The sequence below is a fragment of the Rhineura floridana genome, chromosome 2 (assembly GCF_030035675.1).
Source record: "Rhineura floridana isolate rRhiFlo1 chromosome 2, rRhiFlo1.hap2, whole genome shotgun sequence".
NCBI lineage: Eukaryota > Metazoa > Chordata > Lepidosauria > Squamata > Rhineuridae > Rhineura > Rhineura floridana.
Genome location: NC_084481.1, coordinates 191,540,008 through 191,568,007, shown reverse-complemented (window position 1 = coordinate 191,568,007; position 28,000 = coordinate 191,540,008). Strand labels below are relative to the sequence as shown.

General features: G+C 41.8%; 1 protein-coding gene across 1 annotated transcript; it reads left to right on the top strand.

Moving 5' to 3' along the window:
* Positions 1-15: 15 nt before the first annotated feature.
* Positions 16-26,050, top strand: TMED10 (transmembrane p24 trafficking protein 10). The gene is made up of 5 exons (XM_061611779.1): positions 16-365; positions 5,163-5,283; positions 16,680-16,753; positions 22,604-22,730; positions 24,037-26,050. Exons 1-5 carry the CDS (start codon positions 126-128, stop codon positions 24,156-24,158), a joined length of 684 nt encoding a protein of 227 aa, XP_061467763.1. The 5' UTR covers positions 16-125; the 3' UTR covers positions 24,159-26,050.
* Positions 26,051-28,000: the final 1,950 nt, after the last annotated feature.

Genomic DNA, 28,000 nt, shown 5'->3' with positions numbered 1-28,000 from the left:
ATGCACAGAAGCATACCCCTTCTCCCTCCCATCATGCAAGCAGCGACAGGTCACGTGCCTCAAGCCGGGGGGGGGGGGGCGGAGGCAGAAAGCCCGGCCTTGTGTCGGTCGGACGTACTAGCGCCATGCTGCTACTTTCGCTACCCGGTGGCCGTCTCCACCTCAGGCCGGCCTTTCTCCCATCCCTCCTCACGCTTCTTCTCCTTGTCCAGCTGCCGGGCCCTGCGCGGCCTATTTCCTTCCACCTGCCGGGCAAGGCCCGCAAATGCCTGCGGGAGGAGATCCACCACGACATGCTCGTCACCGGCGAGTATGAGGTCGCTGCTCCGCCGGGCTCGTCTAGCGGCCCGTCCGCCAACCTCAAGGTGCAGCGAGCGAGCGGGGGACAGTGGAAGGGGGGGGCGAATTTGGGCTTCGCTCGGAAGTGGTGGGGAGGGCTTCCTTGCCCCTCCCAGCGATACCGGGAGATTGGCCTTGAATATACAGAGATTGGGAAGGGGGGGTTATTATTCCGGCGCGCCACTCGGCGTTTCCTCGCCATCAGGGGGGCGTGGAGCCGTGCCCGGAAGCGGTACATAGGCCTCCGTGGTCTTGCTTTGCATTGGCGACTACTCTCTGGCCTTCCCGGCTCTTCCGCCTCTTGAGACACGTCAGCCTTTCTTGCCTATACTGATAAGGCTGAAGTACGGAAGAAGGAAATAGGCCCAGCTCTATATCCTCGCAGGGAGCAATGTGGCATAAAGGCGTGGGGAACTTCTCCTCTGTGTATGCAACAGGCTATTATTCACGTGCTAGAGTTCTCGCGCGGAGACTTTCTACCACATACCCACGACTCACTTTTTAGTTTTGAGTTCGTTTTCCTCAGTCTGGTTTTGTTTCCCCAGAAATCCTTTGCTTCTGAGCTGTGTTCAGCACCTAAACATTCAATGCTTGGTCCAAGAGGACTGTTACACGAGGGTCCCCAGAATAACAAGTGGGTTGAGGAAAGTCAGCCCATTAGAGGCTTAAAACACCATTTGCAGAAAAGAGAAAGTAAGAGAGTAGTTGGACAGCTAAGTGAAGGATGAATTCTACTATGGGATGGTGTAACGGTTCATAGTCTTCAGGTTTCATGGTCATGGTGATGTTTCCAAGACAGGGCTGTCCCCTATCTGTGAAAGTCCATGGTGCTATGAAATTCTTAGATTCCAATATACCTGCATAAGCTAATCTTAAGAGCAGAATTGTTTGTGACAAAGATTTGGGGATGCCCCTCAAAATGGCAGCCCCATTTTGAGTTGTCCTCCTGGCAATAACCTAGTTCAGTTTCCCCATGTTACATTATTGGTACATTGTGTGCTTCCATAGGGTTTAGACAATAACCTGTTAATATGGGGCAGAAAACAAAATGAGTTTGCGTCACTACACTAGGTAAGTTTGATCAAGTTGTACTGGAGGTTGGGGGGGGCTTGAAATGGGGATGTTGTTTTTCAGTAGTATCCCTAGGTTCTTTCTAATGTGTTAAACCTGTCCTAAGTGATCAAGGAGAGGATTCTGCATCTCTGAAACTTTGCTTTGGTCTTTGGGTACTACACAGTATGATTGCGATGTGGGGAAGAAGAATAGCAAACTGCTAGAGTGTTGTGTCACTTCTAGATGCATGATCTATTATGTGCAACAAAGGCTGGCCCTTCCTTGGAAGTAAATCACGTTTAACTTTATGAGATTTATGCCTGAATAAACATGCATCTTGCAGTTTTGGTTTTTGTATATCAAGAGTGGGCAGACTTCAGACTGACAGGATCAACTAGGTTTTTTTCTTAGAATCCTAAAGCCACCACCCAAAGCCAGGTGCAGAATAGTGGCTAAAGGGTACTTTTACAATTGAGGAATCGGGTGCAGCCATGGAATTTGCTTTTAGTACTTCTACTGAGCTCACAATCCTGCCACACAAAGACCCATTCGAGGTTTTCACTCCCCCACACCAGCTTTCTTCATCACAGCAGCCTAATTTAGAAGAAAAAAAATATTGCCTTTGTTGGTATTGTTAAATAACTGGGAATTGGAATCACAGACTCACGCATTTGGAAGGGATATTGGAGGCCATCTAGTCAACCCCCGTTCAGTGCAGGATCTGTAGTGCAGGATCTAACTACAGCATTTCTGACATATGGCTCTCCAGCCCTTTTAAATATCTTCAGTGAAAGAGAGCTTGTCATCTCTTGAGGTTTCTTCTCTATGCTAAATACACCCAGCTCTTTCAACTGTTCCTCATAAGACTTGGTTTCCAGAACCCTACATCTTGGTTGTCGTCTTCTGGACACACTCCGGTTGGCTAATGTCCTTTTTAACATGTGATGCTTGGAACTGGATCTGGTACTCCAGATGTGGTCTGACCTCCTGCTAATGTAACCTGAGTTTGCATTAGCTTTTTTTTTGTAGCCAGCATTTTATGTAACTAAGTAACTATTGATTTCAGTTGGTCTACTACTCTGATTATGACTTAGTTGTTTGTCACCTCTGGTGCCCATTGTGCTCTCATGAGCTTCTTGGCTAAAGACAGATTTGAAATGTGGCATCCAATATTTAAACTCAACGTTCTGTTCACTGTACCCCCGTTACACTACCAGGATCTTCTCAGTCAAAGTAATAAGCTGTTTTTATAATTCAGCATTGACAGTTGTGAGGCTACTTCTGTTTCTCTCTGTCTCCCTCAGTCAGGGTGCATTTCTGTTTGACTGTCAGGGGCATTCCATTTTGTCCCTCCCCATGATCCAATTGGAATTACTTCCCTAACTGGTGGTCCAGAATGTGCATATGTTTGGTCAGGAGTAGATTTCATGAATCTTCAGGCACATACATACTTCTGTTAACAAAGTCTGGTTTTTGTTTTTGCTTTTTGCCTTGACAGTGGGTAACACAAACACTTTCCACTGTGAAAGATCTTGAGTTGTGATTTTTAAGTCAGAAAGACTCTTGAAGTTAAAAAGCTTTTTAAAAAAAATATATAGCTGTGTACATTATAAAAAGGTGCTTTCTTCATAGGTGGGTTGATCCCCCACTCCTAGTTGTGAGGTTAGTGTTTTATAAGTACTTTTTTACACAATTTTGTCTGACACTACTCTGAGACCATATGCCCATGTCTGTGTATGTGTTTATACATCAGATTTAAAGAAAAAATTGTAAACGCTTAAAAAATTGAACAGCCCCTTTCCAAAAGTACATTTCAGAAGTGCAGCATCACATATTTCAGGCATGACCTTGTAGTGGGTGTTTCAGTGGTACTACACAATGGCTATTTTCACACATAAAACCCTAAGCCATGGTTTGTTCAACAAACAATGAATTGTCCCATAGATGAGCAAACAAGCCATGAGTTGTTTCTCCAAAGCTTGGTTTGTTTTCTAGCTCTTCTTGCCTTGTGCCTCTGTAGCTTTGTGAGTGATTAGAGTGGGGTCGCCAAACAAATAATGGTTAAGCAAGCCTGTTAGGTTTGGACAAAATGCAAAAACACAGTTAAAACAAGCCATGCTTTGTAAGCCAGCAACAAACCATGGCTTCACATCATGGTTTGTTGCCAGGTAACAAGCCATATTTAGTATACTGGGCTGGTTCAGACATCCAAACAAACCATGGCTTAACGTTATGTTTAAAACAGGCCAGTGTTATAATTTTAAGCGTCACAAGTTAGATAGTCTGCTTTTTGTATCTTAGGTTCATTGATAACCTAAAATTGTTGTCAGTAACCTCACCCAAATACTCATTGTCCATGGGTGGTCTAGCATGCTGTTTACCTTAGTATGACATTGTACATTAAGGATTGCTTGCCCCAGAAGGCCACACTGATACAATAGGATGCTATATACAGGAACTGTGTTTGGATCCTGACTTTGGTAGTTAACTAAGTATCTACAGAACAAATATTCTTTGTTCATCCGGAATAAAACTTCTGAAGGCTGGTTGATTTGGATCAACTGCTTGCATGAGCACTGTTGAGGTTAGATTTCCCAGTTATTAGTGGTCACACGCTAGTTTCCTTTCCAGAGAGACAAAATGCTGTGTGAAGTCTCTTCTCTAGAAGGCTGTATAGGCTCAGATCAGCAGTTGACTGGGATCAATTGTTTTCAGTTGCAGTGATTCTTTGACAGGCTATTTTTACTGTGTTCATGACAGCTCATCACTGTGTTGTTTGCTCTTTGATCATGACATCTCATAAGTAACAGTTACATTTTATGGTCTGGAGCAATGTTTTGAGTGTACCAGTTAGTTACGTGGTGGAGGTTCTTTAATGGTCCTTGTCCTACTTGATCCCAGTCTCATGTGGGTGCTTATTGTTCAGGCTGGCAGTGTGGGGAGAAAAGCTGTGTTTGTGAAGGATGATGATGTTACTGTGCATAATGCCAGAGTATTGCGGAACATTTTTTCAAGCTGGCTGCTCCCCCACAGTTGTTTGTGTAGGCTGAATTTAAGCAGCTTGTCCAAACTAGGTATATGTAGGGCAGTGTGCCTGGCTGTATGTAGGCAACTATAATCTGGTGCCAGATGAAGAGAAAAGTAAAGCTTCCATGATGTAATTCTAGATGTGTTCCTGTTGATACTGGGAAGGAACTAGCTCGTGTGTGCATGCATCAATCCCTGCTTTATGGAAGATTGAGAAGATTCAGGCCTCACATGGCTTTTAACATGCTCTTAGGGACACTTTAAAGCTTGCTTTATTTTATGTTTTGCTACTTTGGCAGTGTGTGTGTGTGTGTGAACATACAAACATAGTGTGTCCTTGAGCAATTAGGTTCAGTTATGCTATTATTGTCTGTTCATTGTAAACCCACAGCATGTCCTACTCGGAGCTGCTGATAATTTATGTTTAGTGAAGTGAATGAGTTCACCCAACCACTTCCTATCCCCGTGTCCTCTTCTGCCTTTAGTTTTATTGAATATTTTTATGGGAGTGCCATCAGCTTAACATGTAAGAGACTAATAATGGAGACAATGTCAATTAATTTGAAATTAAAATTGTAGGAAAAATCTCTTCACCTTTGGTGGTGGCAAGGAAAGCAGAGAAGTAAACTGCCCAAGCATTCTAGGAAGATCTTGTTTTTCTCTTCTGACCCCTCCCCTTATATTTTATCATAGGGCTTGGATATTAACCAGTTTGCCTATCTTATTTTTCATTTTTCCTACAGATTACTGACTCAGCTGGGCACATTCTCTATGTCAAGGAGGATGCAACTAAGGGGAAATTCGCTTTCACCACGGAAGACTATGACATGTTTGAAGCCTGCTTTGAGAGCAAACTCCCTGTGGGTGAGTGAGATAGTCCCTGTTAGGTGCTCCTGGTATGCCTCATCTCTACTTTCTCTTCTCCCTTTTGTAAAGTATGTTTAAAAGGGTACCATTGGGTAAGGGCCAATGGTATCTGCTTTGGCAAATGTTTTAGATTTTGCTGGAGAACATTTAATGCCAAGGGAATCAGTTCCTAAAATTACTAATGAACGCCAGTTGCTGCATTCCTTCCCAGAAGTGTTTGCATTTGCCCAGTGGTGAAATCAGAATCATCCAAATGGAGAAAGAACTTCTATAATCCAGGATGAGGCGCAAGAAAAACAGGACCATAGAAGAGGACTTGTGACTATGACAGAAGTCTCTTGGGTCTCTGTATGAAATAAGTGTCTTGGTGACTTCCACATCAGATGGAGATATAGTTACACTGGAATTTTATTTGGGAGGGGGCCCAAATTCTCCAAAATGTAGCAGCACACATCCAACATTGACAGGATATGGGCACAATCAGCTGCTTCCTCTATTCCTAGCCAGTAAACAGAAGGGGAAAAGGAAGGGACACAGGCCCCACAACTGATTGTTTTCTTCCTGAAGTAGAAATAACACCATTGTTCCCTGTTCATATGTCACATCCAGGTGGGATTCCACCATTTGTACACTGGTTCTTTTGTACAAGAGGCAGGGAAATGTTCTCTTTGGTCTTGGTCATTCCCTCAGTTAGCTATCTATGTTGTGTGGGTCCTCAAGTCTGGGTATTACTTCCAAAGTTGGTGTTAACTCTTGTTGTGCCCTGCTGTAATGGTCCAAAGTAAAGTGGAACTCAGTCTCTTTGTTAATCAGTTGCAAGCATCTTTGAACTAGCCAGAAAGCCTTTTTCTGGTAGAGACGTTAACACTTTGTTACAATGGTGTGCTCTGTCATGAGAGCAATAAGGGGAAGTGTGCAAGATGTTGATTGTGTACCAGATCTCGAGGACGGTTGCCTAACAAGTCTTAGAGCTGACATTTCCTTTGGGAGTGACGCATTTGCCTGTCTTTGTGATGAAGATCTGGGTTGAAGTTTAGGGCAAATAGTCCACAAAACCAGGCATCTTTAATTCTGTTTCTGAACACAAATGGACCACGGTTAACTTGTTGAGGCTCAAGGGAACTTCCTGCTTCCCACTTTCACTATTAGAACTTCTAGGTTGTGTGCCTTCTGTGCTATGAGCCCATGAAGTACTTAGGTGGGACATTCACAGAAGGTGTTCTGTGTCTCAGTGATTTCTTTTTGGTTAAATTTGTACCCTACCTAGTTCTGCCAGATGGTGCTCAATGTGGTTAACACCAGTATACAAACACAACTAAATATAATAAAATACAATCAAAGAGTAATAAAATACAAAGTAAAAATAAAATAAAAGCAAACGAGTAAAACAAAAGATCCTGTTAAAATCATTTACAGTATATTTACAAGTGAGCTTGTGTGTCAAAGACCTGTCTAAATAAAATAATACCATTGCTTGCCGGTAGAAGGCTATGGGAAACAGGCCTATGTTATTTATTTATGTATTTATTTAATTACGATGCTCAGAATGTTGCATTATAGTGAGATCTGCTGATGTTTTTTAGGGAGAGAGTAACTTCCCTGGCTGAAATTGTATGCTTTCCTGGGACAGAAGCATATAGGATTGGGATTTCATCAGAATGCTTTTTTAATACTTTAGTATGAACATGTGGACAACTGAAACTTTGCAATATCTTAAATGGAATAAGTAAGCTCTCATTAGAGCCATTCAGTAGCATCAGCGCAGAAGTGTGTGAGTAAAGTCCCCAAATCAGAGCCTTGTGACTACACTACAGGTTTCTAATTTAAGATATCTATTAATCGGTTTGAGAGTGAAAGCAATAAGAGAGGGTAGGTTGTATTAAAAATAAAGATGAGCAAAATTGTCTCATCTTTACATCAAGTTCAACAGACTTAAAACCTATATTGACAAGCGAGGATCTTGGGACATGATCCTGAGCAGCTTCAATCAGAGGCAGACAAAGTAGATTAAAAAAACTAGCCATTTTTGTAAGTTCTGTGAGGGGGTTGGAGAAAACAATCAAACAAAAGAAAATTCAAAGGGACCTTGATAGGCTGGAGCATTGGGCTGAAAACAACAGAATGAAATTCAACAGGGATAAATGCAAAGTTCTACACTTAGGAAAAAGAAACCAAATGCACAGTTATAAGATGGGGGATACTTGGCTCAGCCATACGACATGTGAGAAGGATCTTGGAATTGTCGTTGATCGCAAGCTGAATATGAGTCAACAGTGTGATGTGGCTGCAAAAAAGGCAAATGCTATATTAGGCTGCATTAACAGAAGTATAGTTTCCAAATCGCGTGCAGTACTAGTTCCCCTCTATTCAGCACTGGTTAGGCCTCATCTTGAGTACTGCATCCAGTTCTAGTCTCCGCACTTCAAGAAGGATGCAGACAAACTGGAACAGGTTCAGAGGAGGGCAACAAGGATGATCGGGACCGGAAACAAAGCCCTATGTGGAGAGACTGAAAGAACTGGGCATGTTTAGCCTGGAGAAGAGAAGACTGAAGGCAGATATGATAGCACTCTTCAAGTACATGAAAGGTTGTCCCACAGAGGAGGGCCAGGATATCTTCTCGATCATCCCAGAGTGAAGGACACGGAATAATGGGCTCAAGGTGCAGGAAGCCAGATTTCAACTGAACATCAGGAAAAACATCCTAACTGTTAGAGCCATACGACAATGGAACAAATTACCTAGAGAAGTAGTGGGCTCTCAGACACTAAAGGCATTCAAGAGGCAGCTGGACAGCCATCTGTCGGGAATGCTTTGATTTGGATTCCTGCATTGAGCAGTGGGTTGGACTTGATGGCCTTATAGGCCCCTTCCAACTCTACTATTCTGTAATTCTATGAACGAATTTAGATTATCAGATTTTCCCCCTACACATGAATGGTGGTGCTTAGCCTACCAATGAAATGGCTTTAAGAGGTGTAAATTTGAGGTGATACTTCTCTTTCCATATCTTCCAGACACTATGTGGAAACATGCAAAATGTTACTTATGTGATCGCTTGTGATTGATTATTGTTCCATAGTGTCTTGGGCTGAAAAAGGGGAAGAATCTGTTACACTGTTTTTGCCTTTACCTGAAGATAAGTAATGAGAACTTCATTTTCATCTCAAACCCCCTTAGTTTGTCTACCAGCACAAGGCACTATAGTGGAGTGCCCCTAAACGAATAATCTCTGCCATTCTTTCTACTGTTAAATTTTTGGCATCAAGGGTTTTTGATAATTGTCAGCAGAGAGTAGTGAGGAAGCTGTGGCAGTCAATAGTTGCAGAGTTTTATTATTTATTTGATTTATATTCTGCCCTTTCTCCCAGTAGAAGCCCAGGCAGCAAACAAAAGCACTAAAAACAATTTAAAACATTATAAAAACAGACTTCAAAATATATTAAAACACAACAGACATTAAAAACATATTAAAAAAATCTTTAAAAACTAAAAAATAAGGTTTAAAATATATTAATTTCAACACAGATGCAGACTGGGATAAGGTCTCTCCTTAAAAGGCTTATTGAAAGGGGAAGGTCTTCAGTAGACGCCAAAAAGATAACAGAGATGGCGCCTGTCTAATATTTAAGGGGAGGGAATTCCAAAGGGTAGATGCCACTACGCTAAAGTTCTGTTTCCTATGTTGTGCAGAATGGACCTCCTGATAAGATAGTATCTGCAGGAGGCCCTCACCTGCAGAACGCAGTGATAGACTGGGTATATAAGATGGTCTTTCAGGTATCCTTTATACACCAAAAGTAGGACCTTGAACTTAGCCTGGTAGCTAATAGGTAGTCAGTGCAATTCTTTCAGTAGTGGAGTGACATGTTGGCGATAACCTGCTCCAGTGAGCAGTCTTGCTGCCACATTTTGCACCAGCTGCAGCTTATGGACCAACCTCAGGCATAGCCCAACATACAGCACATTACAGTAATCCAGCCTGGAGTTTACTAATGCATGGACAACAGAGGTCAGGCTATCCCTGTCCAGAAAGAGCTGCAGCTGTCTTACCATCCGAAGCTAGTGAAAGGCACTCCTAGCCACTGAGGTCACCTGGGCCTCTAGCGACAAAGATGGATCCAGGAGCACCCCCAGATTACGAACCTGCTCTTTCAAAAGCAGTACGACCCCATCCAAAGCAGGCAACTGACCAATTATCCAAACTCGGGAACCACCAACCCACAGTGTCTTCGTCTTGCTAGGATTCAGACTCAGTTTATTGGCCCTCATCCAACCCACCACAGAGTCCAGGCAGTGGTCCAGGGCTTGCATGGCCTCTCCTGATTGAGATGTTACAGAGAAATAGAGCTGGGTATCATCAGCGTACTGCTGACACCTTGCCCCAAATCTCCTGATGATTGCTCCCAAGGGCTTCATATAGTTGTTAAACAGCATGGGGGACAAGATGGTACCCTGCGGCACCCCACAGCACAACTGCCAGGGGGCTGAAATACAATCGCCCAGTGCTCTTCTCTGAAAACGACTCTGGAGATAGGATTGGAACCACTGTAAAACAGTGCCTCCAATACCCATCTCATCAAGGATACCATGGTCTATGGTATCAAAAGCCACCGAGAGATCAAGTAAGAATAACAGGGTCGCACTCCCCCTGTCCTCCTGATAAAGGTCATCCATTAGGGTGACCAAGGCTGATTCAGTCCTATAACCAGGCTTGAACCCAGACTTTTTTTTTTGTTATTAGGAAATTGTTTTTGAGATTTTTTTTGTTCACCTTGCTGTAAGCCGCCTTGAGCACAATTTTATGTGGAAAGGCGGCATACAAATAAAATGAATGAATGAATGAAGATAATCTGTTTATTCCAAGAGGACTTGCAATTGCTGCGCAACAACACTCTCAATCACCTTCCCTAAGAAAGAGGTATTTGTGACCGGGTGGTAGTTGTCACAAACCAATGAGTCCAGGGCACTGTTCTTCAGGAGCGGTCAAATCACCGTCTTTTTCAGGGCAGCTGGAACCACTCCCTCCCGCAACGATGCACTGACCACACCCTGGATTCACTCAGGCAAACCCCTTCGGCAAGCTTTAATAAGCCAAGAAGGGCAAGGGTCAAGAGGACACGTTGCTGGCTGCATCATCGCAAGCACCTTGTCTACATCATCAGGCCGCATCAACTGAAACCGTTCCCAAGAAGTTACAGCAGACGTTGCACTGGACACCTCATTGGGGACTACAGTAGGTGTGGATGGGGCATCAAAATGGCTACGGAGGCAAGCAACTTTATCCTCAAAGTGCCTTGCAAATAATTCATAGTGGGCCTCCTAAGGGTCTAAAACTCCATTTCCTCTTTCAACAAGCCTTTTAAGTTGAGACCTATCCCAGTCTTTGTCTGTGTTAGAATTGCTTGTTAATGTTTTTTTAATAATACGTTTTTAACCCTTTTTTTAAAAGATGTTTTTAAAGCTTTTAAAAAAAATGTTTTTATTTATTTATTTATTTTATTTTATTTTATTTATATACCGCCCTAAGCCAAAAAGGCTCTCTGGGCGGTGTACATAAAAGATAAAACAAGCAAAATATATAAATACAGTAAATATAACAGAATCAAAAATCAAAACAACAAGCAACAAAAACCAAGCAACATCAAAATATAACAATAATAAGATACTGTTTAAAATACACTGTAAAAACAATTATTAAAATACATTTTAAAATGCCTGGGAGAATAAAAAGGTTTTCACCTGGCGCCGAAAAGATAGCAGCGTCGTTGTTTTGTTTTAATGTATTTTAAGGTCTGTTTTTATGATGTTTTAAAGTGTATTTAGCATTTCTGTTTGCTGCCCTGGGCTCCTGCTGGGAGGAAGGGTGGGATGTAAATCAAATAATAAATAAATAAATACATAAACCCCTGACAATAAAGCTCCACTGGATGGCTACTTGAGGATGCAATGGTGGCAGAGGTGGGCCTTCTTCACTGCCCTCACCACCGCACAGTAGGTATGGTTATGATGTTTTACTTGTGCCCGATCAGCTTCACAGCATGTTTTTCACCACTTGCGCTCTAGCCGTCGTCCAGCGTGTTTCATTGCCTTTAGCCCACTGTTGTACCAGGGTGCAAAGGCTCCACAATGCTAGAGAGTGTGCTTGGGGGCAACCATATAAAGAGCCCGATGCGCCTTGCTGTTCTACTGTGTGACAAGGGCTTCAACAAGGTCACCTGCTGTATTTACTGGAAACTCCCCCAGGGCATTCAGGAATCCAGTGGATTCTATTAGTTTCTGGGGGCAGACCATCTTAATCTGACCATCATTCCTGCAGGAGAGGACTGGAGCCATAAGTCTAAACTTCACAAGGAAGTGGTCTGACCATGACAATCGGGTGACATTCACTCCCCCGTATCTCCAGTCCACCCCTTCCTCCATCTGGAGTGAAAACCAAGTCGAGGATGTGCCCTGCCCTATGCATCGGGCTGGTGACAACTTGAAACAGCCCCATGGTCGTCATGGAAGCGATGAAGTCCCGAGTCTGAACACTAGAGGCACTCTCAGCATGGACATTGAAATCACCCAGGACTATTGTTCTGGGCTCCTCAAATACCAAAGCCAAGATGGCCTCTGCCAGCTCAGTCAGAGAAGCTGCTGGGCAGCAGAATGGATGGTACACCAGCAACAACCCTGATTTACTGTCTCCTTGGCTCAATACCAGGGGCAGGCCCTCACAGCCAGCTCCAAGACAGAGTGGTTTTATCTTCCTTGAGAAGGCAGAGCTAGGACAATAGACATTTGGGCGGTTGGGGCAGGTGGGGCCTGAGCAACTGGAATTTCACAAGCACTTGGCCACACAAATGGGGAAGAGGAAGTGAAAGGCACAGCTTTTGCGCAGAGACCCCAGCAGAGGGAAGAGCTGGTTTGCAAGACTTAGGAAGATCCTCATTGTGAGTGCTGAATTGTTATCACAGAGCTCTTCCCTTGCGTCATTCACTCTTCTTTGGGGTCCTGTGTAATTCTATACTTGCAGGTATTCTTGCTTGTATTAAGTACTGAAGCTTGGGAGGAATATATTGCATGCATCAGACATTTTTATGGGATTAAATTTCACTAATTTCACTTACTGCTATTTTGTATCCTTCAAGCCACAATGTATTTTAATGATCCATTGTATAAAAATTCATTCCCTATAGTTATTTTTAATAAGCCCATGTTGAAAGCCTAAGCTGGAACATTCCTTTATTTCTGTTGTTCACCCTTTATTTTTTTCCCTGTTTACATCTTTCCTGCAGTTGCAGACATCCAATTTTGTTAAAAAGGTCCTTTCCACTGGACTCATAACTAGCAATTGTTATAAAACAATTTGGATATATTTAAATGACTTTTTATGAATGAGAATCAGACATACTTCACAACACTGTTGAACCTATAGAATCCGATTTTGTTATGAGTGGCTGTAGTTCAGTTCTTTAAGCAAACACTGACATTAGACGTTGCTGAATTCTTGGTGCTGTTGGGATTAAGGGGGAAACAGCTTTGCAACTAAATGATCTGCAGGCTGCCTTGTCGCAGTGTAAATAGTTATCCCATGTTTATTTTTATATGGCTTATCAGTTCCAAACTGTTACGGGTAGGGTTTGTGGCAAGAATCTTGTGCAAATTATTTTTCATATAAAACCTGTGTTCTAGTTTAAAGGAAGTTTTTTAACTAGAATATAGTCATATGTGAAGTGCTTTGTCTTTTAAAGTGGAAAGAACCATTTATGTGTTTTTGTAATGTGCTCTGGCAGTGCTTATTCTCACTTTTATAGCTGACTATTGTTTTTGCTGAGCTAGGTATATTTTTTTTGGTGAGCTAGATTATCACTTTGAATTTTTACTTGTCCATGTGGTGTGGATTTCTGTAGTCTGTCTACTTTAGAAGTCAACTGGAATATTTTTTAATTTCTCTTATTTTATTTTAAGTGCTTATATGTTGCTTATCCAAGCATGTGTTGTAAGCGACATTTTATTTATTATCCTACAGATCCTACTTTTACTTTTGCCATACGTTTGGCATAATATAGACCAGATGCTAGTCTTGCTATCTCTCTGTCGTCTCCATATAAGAACCCAAAGTTTTACTAAGGTTTCTGCAATTTAAGCACATGCCTCACAATCCTATTTATATTTATTCACAAGTCCCCACTGAGTTCAGTCGGGCTTAATTCCAAATAAGTATATCAAAGGGATTGTCCCTGAAATTGGTATTTTTTCAAATTCTTTTTGTAAACTAGTCTCCATGCCTATAGTAGAAATTCAGAGTTTGCATAGAAACTGGAAATAATGAGGTTGTTGTGGAGTGTGTAGGGGAGTACTTTGCTCCTCTACCATTATGAAAACTACATACAGTAGCTTTTTGGCGGCCCACGGTTTTCAATTAGAGTAAGGCCCCACTCATGGCGCTTGTTCCGCTTTTACAGCGTTTTTCGGGCATCAGGTGCCATTCTGTTGATGGAGTTCCGCTTTTCAGCAGGTTTCGCTTTTCGGCGGGGATCTGGAATGTAACCCGCTGTATGAGTGGGGCCCTACTGTACTGCATTTTGCAAGCTGTCAAGAGCAGCACCATGGAAAGTACTCTGTTTTATCCAGTTGAAGATGACATTTCTCTTCCCTACCCCCACATTGTAGTTCATATACTGTGCTGTGCTGCCACCTACCTATGAAATAGGGCACTGAAAAATCTAAGGGAAGAATGGTTGGTATACATAACATGAAACACATGTGATCTTGCATCATTTGTGATAGGTATAGGGGTGGATTCCCTTGCCTCCTCCAGTGAGTCAGTCTAGTTCTGTCCAGTATTTCTGCTTAGCACCCACTTGCTTACTTCCCCAGCCCCAAGGGATCATGGGGCAATTTGTTTCATGGCAAGAAATCTTGCGGCTGCTCACTAGCTGCATGGAGTTGGCAGATAGGATCCAGCAACTGCCATCGTTGATGGCTACTCCTTCAGACAGAGTAGCAATGCCAACACTTGGTGTCTTCCCCATTCCATGGAGGAGGTGGAACCACAGCCTAATTAGATCTCAGAGGCAGAGGTGCATGTACTAGCTAGGGGCTGTTTGAGGGATGGAGAGGTTAGTTAGTTAGACTTTTTTTTTTTTGTCTGGGAAGACTCTCCTTGTATCTCTATGCAAAGCTAGCTGTATGAATGTGTTCCAAAATAAAGTTCCTTAATTTTTTAAAAGGAAAAAAAGGATTTCTTACTCGCACTATTTTCTCCACAGGGGGTGCATTACCTATAATGCTAAACTCAAGACACCAGGGTGACTGAAGCTCTGATTGGCTGGATCATGGCCTCTTTATCGTGTCCTCATCTTGGTTTAAGAGTTATATTATCTTAAGTAATGCTGTGTCTGACAAGACCCAATTGTTACAGTGCCATACATTTCCCATTTGGCATACCTACTGTTTCATAACCCCACTAAACATCCTTTAATCTCATGCCCTTAAAAGTAATGGGTTAAAAAAAAGCTGATCTGGGTTTGGTGGATTAACAAAGAAAGAAAGAAATACTTCAAAGTTACCTCAAAGCAGAAATATAGTTGCAATTAATTCCTTTCCTTTTCAAAAAGTCAGACAAAAAAAAGACCTACCCAAAACATTATCTCTTGTTTTGCTTCCCAAGCTGAAATATGCAGCTCTGTCTTATGCATGCATATTCAGAAAGTTAAGTCCCACTATTTTCAATGGGTCTTACTCCCAGGTCAATGTATGTAGGGATGGGAGTAAGCTCCAGCAACTGCAGAGACTTACTCTGAATAAACCTGCAGAAGATCTGTTATCATTCTTCAAAGGGTGCTTCGCAGTAGAGCTTTGAACTTACAGTAGATCTTCCCAATCTCTTTCCTGCCCTTCAGTTTGGTCCACCTTGTTATGCCCAGAACATATTATTATCTAGGAACTGGGAGCTTGAAAATAACCTGCAAAAAACACACATTTGTTTTTGGTCTTTTTTTCTAAAGAAGTAAATAGTTGCAGTTTGGGGCACTGCAGTTTAAGAAGGGAATCAACAAAGTGGAATGTATCATAGGAGGGTGACAGAGGTGGTGAGTAATCTGGAGGCCAAGTCCAGTGAGGAAAGGCTGAAGCAGATGGATATGTTTAGCCTGTAGAGATTATTGAGAGGTGATATGATAATCCTTCAGATATTTGAGGATGGCTTTATATAGATAAATCTGTCTATTTGATGTTTCAGATAGCAGAACCTGAATTGGGCAGTTAAAATTACAAGATAAAGGATCGGACTAAATAATAGAAAAAACTTCCTGACAGTACAGACTCTTCTTGTTGCTATTGTTCATTAGAGTTCATTATTACACGTAGGTCTCTAAGCAACTTACAACATATTTACAAACACAAATACATTATAATATCAACACATTCATACACTAATGCATGCAGTTCATAAAAATACACAACACCCCCCTCCCCCAATGACAGCTGCAGGAAGCTTTTGGCAGCACACTCATAGGAACAATGTTGGCATAGTCCATCAAAAGCCTGAGGAAAAAAGTAAGTTTTTACCTGGTGCTGAAAAGATGTCAGCAAAGGTTCCTAGTGGACTTCACTGCAGAGAGCATTCATCAGTAGCACAAAATGCCTTGGAAGGTGGTAGACTTTATTTAGTTGGCAGCTTTTAAGCAGAGGTTGGATGGCCATCTATTGATGTTATAGTAGTGGAGTTCCTGCATAGACAGGAGGTTGGACTAGATTATCTTTGAGGAATAACTTGCAGACTGCCTAGACCAGCCCTGGTTGCTTGAAAGCTATTTATACTTGCTCATTAGGTAACCAGGCTAGTTGCAGTTTTCAAGCCTGGGGTTGGGGAGGATTTGAATAAGAAAAAGGAGAGTCAGGAGTCAGGCAGATATAACAGTGTCTCAAGTGTTGTTCTTTATTTTCCATTCCACAGATGGATTTGTATTTGACTATATAGTCAAATACAGATGTGTTTGTTTTTAAAATCTCTTTTTTAATACCATTCTAGGTTTATGATTGCTTTTCTATTTGAATAGAATTAGCCTTTAACTCTTACCAGCTTGTCTGGCTCTAAATTGTTTTTTTCTTTATTGCTAGAGAATGGAGTGAAGACCAGGAAATCTGAGTGCCTTGTGTTCTGCATGCTCCACAAGCTTAGTTGCAGCTTGTTCTCATTACTTCTGGGAGTTTCTTCTTTGGCCAATGCTGTCTGTGGATTTTTCTGTGATTTTAGGCATAGTTGAGCTGCCTCTTTAGCTGGTTAGAGGCTCGTATGAGAGGAGAGCTGCAAATACCTCCCTGCTATGGGGGGGGGGAGGGAGCTGGGAATTTCCTGGCAGCCTGAGCACTGCATACAATGAATCCTTTCATTGCACTTCCAGGAACAGGGCGGATGCCAGACCAGTTCGTGATCTTGAACATAAAGCATGGAGTAGAAGCAAAGAACTACGAGGAGGTACATCCCTGCTGTTTTGCTGCCTGTGTCTCTGATTCTCTTCCTGGCACTCATGTGATAACTGTATGTGACCTTGGGGCTTACAGTGCAGTGCTGCTTTCCCATTCTGCCTGATTCCTAGAGCTTCATTGACTAGAGCTTTCATCCAGTACAGTTCTTAAAAATTGCTAAGCTCATTTTAGGGAGACATCTGATGCCTACCCAGTATGCTGCTGATAAAAATCATCTCCGTTATACAAGTGTAAAGAGCTGAAGTACTCTCTAGGGCTGAATGAAGTAATTGGATCTCTTTAGGTACACTTATTAACCCTGTTCATAGTTATAAAAGGTTGAAGCCGTATGATGGTTTCCTAAACAATTCTTCCTATTTTCCTAGTGTTGCCAATAGCTCTTCAGCCAGGAAGGACAGGTTTTTTACTTGTTACAGATGAGAATAACTTGCAAGAATAGTCACCAGTAATAGTGATGCCCACTAACTTGTATGGCTTTTAAAGAGAATTGAATGCATTCATGGAGGATAGGTCTGTCAACAGCTAATATTGATCTCTACTATGATCTCTAAATAAAGTCTCCATTTTCAGAGGCAGTGCTGGGGTAGGCAACAGCAGCTTTAATGCCTTGTTTGTACATTTTGTTACGAGTGGAGAAACTTAAATGTATTGTTTTGTTTTTGGTGCTCAAGACTCAAAGTGCTTCTGAATGCTGTTTACCGTGGCATTGGTACTCTTAAATGTGAAGGAGTAAGCACTTAATAAAAGAGGAATGATTAGTGCAGAGGTCTGGTGAAGAACTCTTGTTCTTCCATCTCAGATGATGTGCCTTCTGTGCTGATTCTCATAGTCAAATTGGACTAGCAGAAATTAGCATGGGAATCAGCGCAGTCTCTATGTGTGGACTACATGTCAGGAGTGCAGATTTTAACAGTCACTCATAAAAATCTAGAACTCAAAACTACCCTAAGAGAAGATTGTAACTTAGAAATGCAAATGATTAAGCAGTATATAAAATTTTTAAATAAGTAAACAGATGATTGGAGCTCAGTAAACATATGTGACAAGCTATAAAGGTGAGGGGGCAGAGCTAGCAGGTGGCCTCATGAATTGAGCTATCCAGATCTTTCCAAGTTACTGAGATTTTTGCAAAAATGTTCCCAAATTTTTGATATTTTTCTCCTGCTAAACAAAGCATTTGCCCTTTCCTTTCTGCATTACACTTGAAAAAGGGGGATGAATATAGGAAACTGCCTTATACTGAGTCAGACCATTGGGTCCATCTAGCTTAGTATTATCTACATTGACTGGCAGTGGCTTTCCAAGGTTTCAGGTAGGAATCTCTCCCAGTCCTACCTGGAGGTGCTGGGGATGGAACTGAGACCTTCTGCTTTCAAGACAGATGCTCTACCGCTGAACTACAGCCCTTCCCCAGGCACAAGGAATACTGTATAGGAAGCTGCCTTATAATTAATCAGACTATTGGTCCATCTAGCTCAGTATTGTCTACACTGACTGGCAGTGGCTCTCCAGAGTTTCAGGCAGGAGTCTCTTGCAGCCTTACATGGCAATGCCAGGGATTGAACCTGGGACCTTCTGCATGCAAAGCAGATGCTCTACCACTGAGCTACAGCCCTTCCCAGGAGGAGCCCTGTGACACAACTTCTAAAGTTCTCCTGAAACTAACAGATTCTGCTTGGTAAGCTATGACTATAAGCCCTGATCCTGTCATTTAGAACTAAAATGTGAAAGCTGTAACTGAAAGAATTAATTAATTGGTAATTTTGCTAAATTATAAAAGGCTGCTGTGTATGTTCGCAATCTCCAATGTTTGGTTGCCCCCTTGTGGCCTTGCAATGAACAGTCACCATTGTAGTAAACGTTTTGTCCTATTTCTTTGCTTTGCTACAGGGATGGGCAATGAGCTGCTTGTGACTGAGGGGAGGGGCGAAGTGTGGGAAGCTTGGTGTGGTGAATTACTTGTTATATGGGCCTCTCTACCTGGCCCACAGAGGGTCAGTGTGGCATAGTGGTTAAGGTGCTGGACTACCACCTGGGAGACCAGGGTTCGAATCCCCACATAGCCATGAAGATCACCGAGTGACCTTGGGCCAGTCACTGCCTCTCGGCCTCAGAGGAAGGCAATGGTAAACCCCCTCTGAATACTGCTTACCATGAAAAGCCTCTTTGTAGGGTCACCATAAGTCGGAATCAACTTGAAGGCAGTCCATAATGTTATATACCTGGCCCACTACCCTCTCCCTCAGGCTCTGCCTCTCTCCTTTGCTCCTGTCACTCTTCCTGTGCCCTGCTGTGGTTTAGTGTCATTGCATGGCTCCACTGCAACTACATTAAACCACCTTGCAGTTTGAACTTGGAAATCTATAATAATAACTTTGCTTCTCTTCCCATGTGACTTTTCTAGCCATATGAGACTTGTTTTCTGTTACAGACTAATATGCTTCAAATTAATTTAATAAATTATTTAAAAATATATATATTTAAATATTAATTAAAAAGGGCCTCAAAGCCACCAAGTTGTCTTTGAGCTAGAAAAATGAATATAGTGTACCCACTGCTGTGGTTCACAAGTTGGAAAATCAGTGTTCACCCCACCAGTCATGGCAACCTGAAGCAAAATTAATTCTTAAATGACAGAGGAGGGAAGTACAGATACGTTGCCCTTCTCCTTAAGTGGTTAGTACATGCAGTGGAGGGAAATCATGGCTTCCCTTGCTTGTAAATCATCTCAGTGCTTTTCTTCTCTTCAGCCAGACACCAGAGGGTGGGATCAGGTTTACTGAACTATGGGTAGAAGATGTCCTGTACTGGGATGTATGGTGTAACTTGGAGAAATGTATAAGCAAAAAAAGTATAGCGCAAGTCCCATTGGGTTCAGTGGAGGTTCCTTGAGTAAATGTGTTTAGGGTTGTAGTCTTGGAGACCTAGGCTTTATTTTTAAAACATAAAATCAGTCTTCAGGCTTCTCAAACCCAGGATCTATCTTTCATCTTTAACACAGGATCCCCTTTAAATTTTTTACCATGTATGTCTGTTTTCTTCCTCCGTTGTCACAGTGGAAAAGGAGTCTTAAGTGCATGTGCCTCCTACTTCAAAATTCCCTCTTCTGTACATTTGCTAAAAGTATAGGAGTCCTATTTTTGATTGTAGTTGGTCACTACCTCTATATTCTCTCATCAATTCTCTTTCTCCTCTTTTTAAAAACTGAACTAAAAAAAAATAAAATGGAGGCACCACAGTTGTGACCTCGACAGTTACGACATTGTTGCCATCACTTTCTTTCCCCCCACCCTGTCACTGCTTCTCTCTTCATATCTTTCACAACTTAACTTGCTCCCTGCTTCTTCCTGATGAAGCCTATAGCTTCTGGGACTTCCTACTGTCGCACTCGAGAGATTACGTTGCATTTGCCACTGCTCCCTCTGTGTGGCCTATGAGAGGAGATGGTTGAGAGATGAGAGCAAGACTCTTAACTGCTTCACTTTGGGGTTCCCCATCTCTGTTCTGCGCCTTTAATGCTTCAGGTACAAATTTAATACGGAATCTACTCTACTGTTTTGCTACTGTAGGGGCCATATTGACAATAGAGGCAAGAAACACTTCCTACTTCCATGGTTGCTTGCCCCTGTGCTGAATCCTGCATGGTTTCTTCTCAAAAAAAAAAAGTGTAGCTAATTTATTTCTTCCTTCTGATTTCTTACAGCTAGTACTCAAGTTGTTACAGTAACAAAAATGTGGATGTTTCAATTAGGGCTGATACCTAGTTAAAGAAATCTTAGGTTGCAGTTCCATTTACCTGGAAATAAGGGTCTGGGTTCAATTCAAGCTGTTAGTGATGATTTACAAAGCCTGGTATCATGGGTGGGGAATCATAGAATAGTAGACTTGGAAGGGGCCTATAAGGCCATCAAGTCCAACCCCCTGCGCAATGCAGGGATCCAAATCAAAGCATTCCTGACAGATGGCTGTGTGGCTGCCTCTTGAATGCCTCCAGTGTTGGAGAGCCCACTACCTCTCTAGGTAATTTGTTCCTTTGTCGTATGGCTCTAACAGTTAGAAAGTTTTTCCTGATGTTCAGTTGAAATCTGGCTTCCTGCAGCTTGAGCCCATTATTCCGTGTCCTGAACTCTGGGATGATCGAGAAGAGATCCTGGCCCTCCTCTGTGTGACAACCTTTCATGTATTTGAAGAGTGCTATCATATCTGCCTTCAGTCTTCTCCAGGCTAAACATGCCCAATTCTTTCAGTCTCTCCTCATAGGGCTTTGTTTCCAGTCCCCTGATCATCTTTGTTGCCCTCCTCTGAACCCGTTCCAGTTTGTCTGCATCCTTCTTGAAGTGCGGAGACCAGAACTGGATGCAGTATTCAAGATGAGACCTAACCAGTGCTGCATAGAGGGGAACTAGTACTTCACGCAATTTGGAAACTATACTTCTGTTAATGCAGCCTAATATAGCATTTGCCTTATTTGCAGCCACATCACACTGTTGGCTCATATTCAGCTTGTGATCAACGACAATTCCAAGATCCTTCTCGCGTGCCGTATGGCTGAGCCAGATGAATAATTTAAACTCTTCTATTTTATTGTACTGTAACAACTTTAATAATGATAATTTTAAGAATATGCAGTCAAGAGGGGGAATGGAGGGGCCATAGTTCTGAAGTAGAGCACAACCTTGCATGCAAAACTAACTCTCGGATTCAATCCCATCAGTCTCCATCAAAAGGATCTCTAGTAGAACATCTCAAGACCTTGAAGAGTCATGGCCAGTCATGAGTAAATAACACTGGACTAGCAGGCTGACTTTGTATAAGATACATTCTTGTGTTCAAGGGGGGAAAAACAGATGCTGTGTCTCTTGCATGGACTCCCATAGCAAACTGAAAATGGAATTCATTAACCACTTGCATCATAGAGAATGCATATGAAAGAATGGAAAAAACTTGGGTAGACATGCAATTTGTTATACGCCATCCTGAGAGGATGCCCTCCTATTAAATGGTTGCTTTTATGCTGTGTTGAGCATATATCTCCCCTCCTGGATAATTTAAATACAATCTGGGTGTCTAACCATATAATTTTTTTAGGCTAACATAGCCACTGAAAATGGTCCTAACATCTCTGGAACACTCAGGTTATTGGAGGATCTGTTGACTTAAAAGTTGTGGCTCTGTTGACCTAAAAAATCTATGGTGAAGCCAGATTGTGATTTTAGGTTACCCAGGAGGAGAGATGCATGCCAAGATTGCGAAACGGTGGCCATTGAACAGGAGGCCATCCTCCTGGGTTACATACAGCTAATGGGGATGTCTACTTAAGTTTTTTCATGTTCTTTCATATGCATTCTCTATGGTGCAAATGATTTAACTAATTTAGGCTGCAATCCAGTACATGTCTACTCAGAAGTTAGCTCCATTGGGTTCAGTGGGACTTACTCCCAGGTAAGTTGTGTACTGGATTGCAGCCTTAGTTTTGTCTGCTAGAGTCTCTGCCAGGGACAGGACTATTGGTATCAATACCCTCCTTTCAAGTGATGGGGACACGGTCGTACACTGAAACTCCACTAATCCTAGAAATTAATAAAAATACAATTTATTCAGGAGAGGGAAAAGTGTTTGTAATACTTTTGGAGTAGACAAAGATGTGGAATAATATCAGCCAAGGTGTTGATATGCTTATTGAACTGTGCTCAAACTGTACTTGTAATGAACACATCTTAATGCAAATAATGCCAGGAATGCCACATATTGCTTGTTGGCCCATAGAAAACTCTGTCCTAATAGAAGCCCAGACATAAATGGGAGTGGTTTAGTGATAAGCAGTCTCTTATTTTGCCAGATTGCTAAAGTAGAGAAGCTGAAGCCGCTGGAGCTGGAGCTGCGACGCCTGGAGGATCTTTCAGAGTCTGTTGTCAATGACTTTGCTTACATGAAGAAGCGGGAAGAGGAGATGCGGGATACCAATGGTATGTACTTGTGTGCCTCCAAGCCAAGGAGAAGTATTGCTGGTATGTCTCTCTCGCTAAGTTATATGGCTAGGGGCTATGTTGTTATGATGCTTGCTTGACACCTGGTTTGTAGCTTAGACAAGGCTGTCTGTGCACTTCTGAATGGGATAAGAACAGTCTGCTGGATCAGGCCAGTAGCCCATCTAGTTGAGCACTCTGTTCTCACAGTGGCCAACCAGATGCCATGGAAGCCTGAAAGCAGTATCACTCTCCTCACATGTGATTCTCAGCAATAAGCATTCAGAGGCATCTTGCCTTCCAACAGTAGTTGTTGGGATAAATTATGTATGTGTATTATTTATCAGCTTTTAAATTTACTGTTCAGATCATTGAATATTTTGCCACCATAACTATTTTGTTATAACATGGTCTAAAAAAATGCTAAATAAACTCTAATTCTTTCCACCAAATCTACTGCAGACTAGTTAAAATTTCTTCTCTCTTCAATTATTTAGAATGGTTATTTTTTCTTATCACCCACAATCAGGGCTATTCATATCAAGCCCCAAGAAAATTCAAATTCTGTGTTCAGAATAAAATGGGCAAAGTAACTTATAAAAGTTACATGCAGTGCTTCTTTGTATAAACAAGTGTGTGTTTTCCTCTGATTAGTTTTTGCAGATTTTTGATTTTTTTTCTACCTCCAGAGGGCATTGTGATACAGAATGAAGATGTATAGGCATGAGAGTAGCAGCTGGAGTATAAGAATGCTTTAATGGAGGGGCAGATATTTATGTATGGCAGAGAGATGCCATCTCTGAACACCAAGGCCTTTCACAAGCACCACCTGTATAATTTTCAGACAAATTTCAGCAGCTGTGAGGGCTTGGTTCTTCAATTGCATTTTTTTATTGAATGAAAGCTGAGTGTTTTTGGATTCTGCCCTCTCCATAGCGTCCAAAATACTATGTTATCTTGCTGTGAATATCACCATCTTATTTGTGTGTTTCCCTTTTGAGACATCTGAGTAATGGTCAGCTGAAGGGATGTAGCTCATTAAAAAGAGGTGGGAAGCATAATGAATTATGTCTAGGCCTAGATATACTCATTATGCTTGTTTTGCTTTGTATTTACAATAATGTTTTTTATTACCTACCTCTTGCCTTGCCTCGCCTCTTGGACACAAAAGTTTGGCACTCATTTTTATGTGAATGCTTCAGATGAAGAGATACTAGATGGATTGTGGCGTTGAATTCATCAAGGAGGGGTTTGGGGATTCTTGCCATTTGTTTTAAGCAACAAGCTTTTTATTTGTTTGTTTCAGAGTCTACCAACATTCGGGTGCTATACTTCAGCATTTTTTCGATGTTCTGTCTCATTGGACTGGCTACTTGGCAGGTCTTCTATCTGCGTCGTTTTTTCAAGGCCAAGAAGCTGATTGAATAAGGACCGTTTCCTCTCTTTGAAACCCCAGCAGAACAGCACAGAGACCCAACTATGGCTGTTTAGAGCCACTTCAGAATTGACCTGCCAAATGGAGCCTTTTCTGCAAATGGCTCACAAGGGGAGGGAGGGAAATGCCAGTACAGAAAACAATGAGGATACTTCTGAACTATTATTGGATACAGTTGGAAGAAGGTGGGAGTTGTGATTTTGGTGACTCTTGGAAAGGGATGAAATAAAACTATCAGACAGCTGTGGTTGGCTTTTATGCTGTCTTTTCCTCTCCCTTACAGCTAAAGTTAGGTGACTTTTTCCCATATGTCACCAAACTGATCCTCTAAATGACTTGAATGTAGAATTTGTTAAATTGCAGCATTCTATCTGTTATTACAGAGTTTGGGGAGGGGATAATTCAGAGTCAGCGGTCCCAGAAGCAGACCTTGTTGCAAAACAGTCAGCAGCTACACTTTTGGAGTGGAGAAGAAACTGCCAGTGGCATGTGTCTGTCAACATATTTGATATTTGTATGTGTAGGAGCAGGAAGGGATGGTTGGAAAATAACTGGGCCATATTGCTTAGATTGCAGAAGTATGATGTACAAACTCTCAAGGTTTTTGTTCTCATCCTATCGCATTCTCTGAGGCAATTGCTTCTCTTGTTCTAAATTGATAGTTTGTGAAAGTGCCATGTGAAAAGCTGTCTTTTTTTTTTAACTGTAATGCATTCTTGAAATGCACACTTGGGTTGATCCCTAGCAGAATGGAATAGGTCTCTTCTCTCTCCTTCACCTCCTGCCCTCCTCAGGGGCAATGTAGAACCCTGTTTTCTGCTAAAGATAGAAGTAAAACTGTTGTTTTGGCAGAGTTAGACCTGCATTTTAACAGACCAAAATAAAATTACAGCCATGTGCTTATAGCTCTGCCTCCATGCATATTATTTGAATGCAAAACGGCACGCAGCTGAGTCAGTGGGAGACTGTAGATGAACTGTAGCAAGTCTTGGATCAGAAAAGCTATAGTAATTCACCAAAAGAAAACTTCATGTATACACCTCTCTCCTGTAGGCATGTATGTCCATTAAGCCTTTCTGGAGCGGTGAGGGAGTGCTGTTGAATAACATAGATAGGGGCACAAGGGATTGCTGAGGGAGGACGGAATCGCCCAAAATCAGGTTTGGATCCTAAGATAACTTAAGGATCTTTGAGGAAATAAAGTTTCCCGTTCTTCCCCTCCCCCCGCTCCTGCCCCCACAACCCTCCACTCACTCCCCATCTGATATTGAGAAACCAGGGCACACAGAGCTGCAAGTGAAGGAGGCAGAAAATGTTCCTTCTACAAATTTCCTTGAGTTAACTTATCTTAGGTACCAATCCTAAATGTAGTGAGCTACCTTCTCCCTGGTTCTATTCCTTCCCCAATCACTATTGGGAGTTTTCTTGCAAGTGTCCAGCGCTGCTTTTAAATTCAGATCCGAAGACCTTTCCTGCTTATCTTTTTGAACATTTGGAAGCAGTTACACCCTAAATAGAAATGGCGTTGTAAGGTTTTGCTGCAGATGTAGTGGCTATTTCAGGCTCCCTTATTTAGACTGCAATAGCAAGTTTTATAAATTTCAAGAAAAAGAAACATCTTTTTGGTATTCACTAGTTTTTTCATTTGAATTTGCCAATACTTTGCAGATCAGACCTTTTTTGGTAGGTAACATGATGTCTTGAGCTCCATGGAACTTCAGCCTTAGTGGTATTGGCCTGACTTTACTCCTAATTCTTGTGATATAATTGAATCTAAGTACAGCAGGCAGTGGAACCCTGTACACATTTATCTGTAACAAGTGGGTTGGGGATTTGTCCATTTTTCTCAATAAAGATTTTTGTGGGGGCGAAGTACTCTCCAGAACCAATGTCTCTGTAAATCTTTCAAAGGCTTATACCTTAATTTACATAATTAGCTGTTTCCTTCTAGCATCTCTTGAGCAGGTTATTTATTTAAAAGCGTTTCTAAAGTGCTTAAAATCTCTAAGTGGACAAAAATACAAACATAAAAACAGTATGGTAAAAACAAATATAATAATGGGGTACAGTCTTACAGTTCAGGAAAAGCCTGGGCGAAAGGTATGTCTTTACAAGATGTCTGAAGCATTTCTATGTTGTTCTTCAGTGTACAGGTGTAGTTCTTACCTCATTTATCCTCCCCACCAAGAGATTATGTGGGCTTAAGTGGGAACTTGAACCTAGGAATTTTACAACTAAACCCAAAACACATCCAAAACATATGGACCAAGTAACAGACTCACACAACCCTAATTCTTCATTTAAATAGCCTCCAAATTGTAGAGCCAAGCATGGTAACCTCTTTGCCAATAAATCAGTTATCTCAGAAAAGCTAAATAAATCTCTAGGGCAGTGGTTCTTAACCTTTTTTGGATCATGGATCCCTCTGAGAATTTAATGAAAGCTATGGACCCCCCCATATAAATACAATTAATTTTATTGCATTGGAAATTGATTTTTTTGTGCCTGGTTCACAGACTCACTAAAGCACCCATCTATGGATCCCCTAGGACCACAGGTTAAGAACCCCTGCTCTAGGGGGTTCAAAGATGCTTTTCTGAAGAATTGTGTAAGAGTGCTGAAAACTGTAAAGTTGCTAAAGCAAGCCAGATCAGCCTAAGTGCCCGGAGCAGAGACTTTCTGGAAGTGCTCCGTTTAAGCCGCTTTTGAGTTTCCTCAAGGAAAAGCATATATGTGTATTAAATTTGTGATAGCAAACCTAGTCCCCAAGGGCAACATAGGTGATTGTTCTTGGCCTTGATGGCTGGAGTAATTGTGCACAATTAACATTTCTGATTTGTCAGTTAATAAAAATTGGGTTATTTTAAACATAAGACCTATTTATCTTTTTAAATACTTTTATTAAAAACAGACAAGTCATATTTTTTTGACTAAATATGGTCAAAAATCTGTTTCTGAAGGAAGATTGTGAAGGTAGGCAAGGCTGTAGTCTGTCTGCTACTACTTGCTGCTTCTATCTCTAGTTTTCTTACTGTGTTCAGCCAATAATATACATCCCTTTTTGTAGAGAATCCATCCCATCTGTCAACATGTGCACTCTCATAACAGTATCTCAGTTAAGGATGAAGAACAGCATGTTGGCCTCTCCCCATATTTACACCTAATGTGGAGCATCCTTACAGCATTTGGGCCACACTTCCTGTCTATGGCAGTATTTGCTTGGTTCTTAGGAGACCTGGATAAAGAAGAGAAGTGGAAGTACCTTTTCCAGCATCAGTTACAGCATCAAGGCATGGGCTGAATGAGGTGGGATGGTCAGCACAGAATGCTAAGGGATTTTCACCATGGCAAAGTATTATAAAGTCCTGTGGTGCTTGGGTGTGAGTGAGGTGTGGGCCCAATTCAGTTCCCAGACTGCACTTTTGGCCACCTCTTAACTAACATCAGACTTGACAGGCCTCGACTAGGTTGCACATGTGTGACTGCACACATTTGGCTTCTATCTGACAAAAAGCAGACGAACTTATAGAAATGTATTATTATTCTTCACTACTCTCAGTTAACTGTTTATATATTGTGTGAATATGAATAAGGTGTATGTGAGTTTCCCACTGATTCATTATAGCTACCAGAAACCAATGCTGTTGATGTGGTAGGCTCACTGCAAGGTGCTTCCACAGAGATAGCTTGCATGGGCATCCTGCACTGAGGCTGTGCCATACTTAATGTGGTCTGACACAAGCTGTTCCTGTGCCTGCCAATTCAATAGATAAGATTAGCTTTAGGGAACATATGAGTGTATCTGTCTGTTTTCTCCCAGCCTATTGGTACTTGC

Coding starts and splice junctions, on each gene's coding strand:
- TMED10 (XM_061611779.1), top strand. CDS start 126: ATGCTGCTACTTTCGCTACCCGGTGGCCGTCTCCACCTCAGGCCGGCC. Junction 366..5,162: donor GCCCGTCCGCCAACCTCAAG/GTGCAGCGAGCG, acceptor TTTTTCCTACAG/ATTACTGACTCAGCTGGGCA. Junction 16,754..22,603: donor AAGCAAAGAACTACGAGGAG/GTACATCCCTGC, acceptor TTATTTTGCCAG/ATTGCTAAAGTAGAGAAGCT.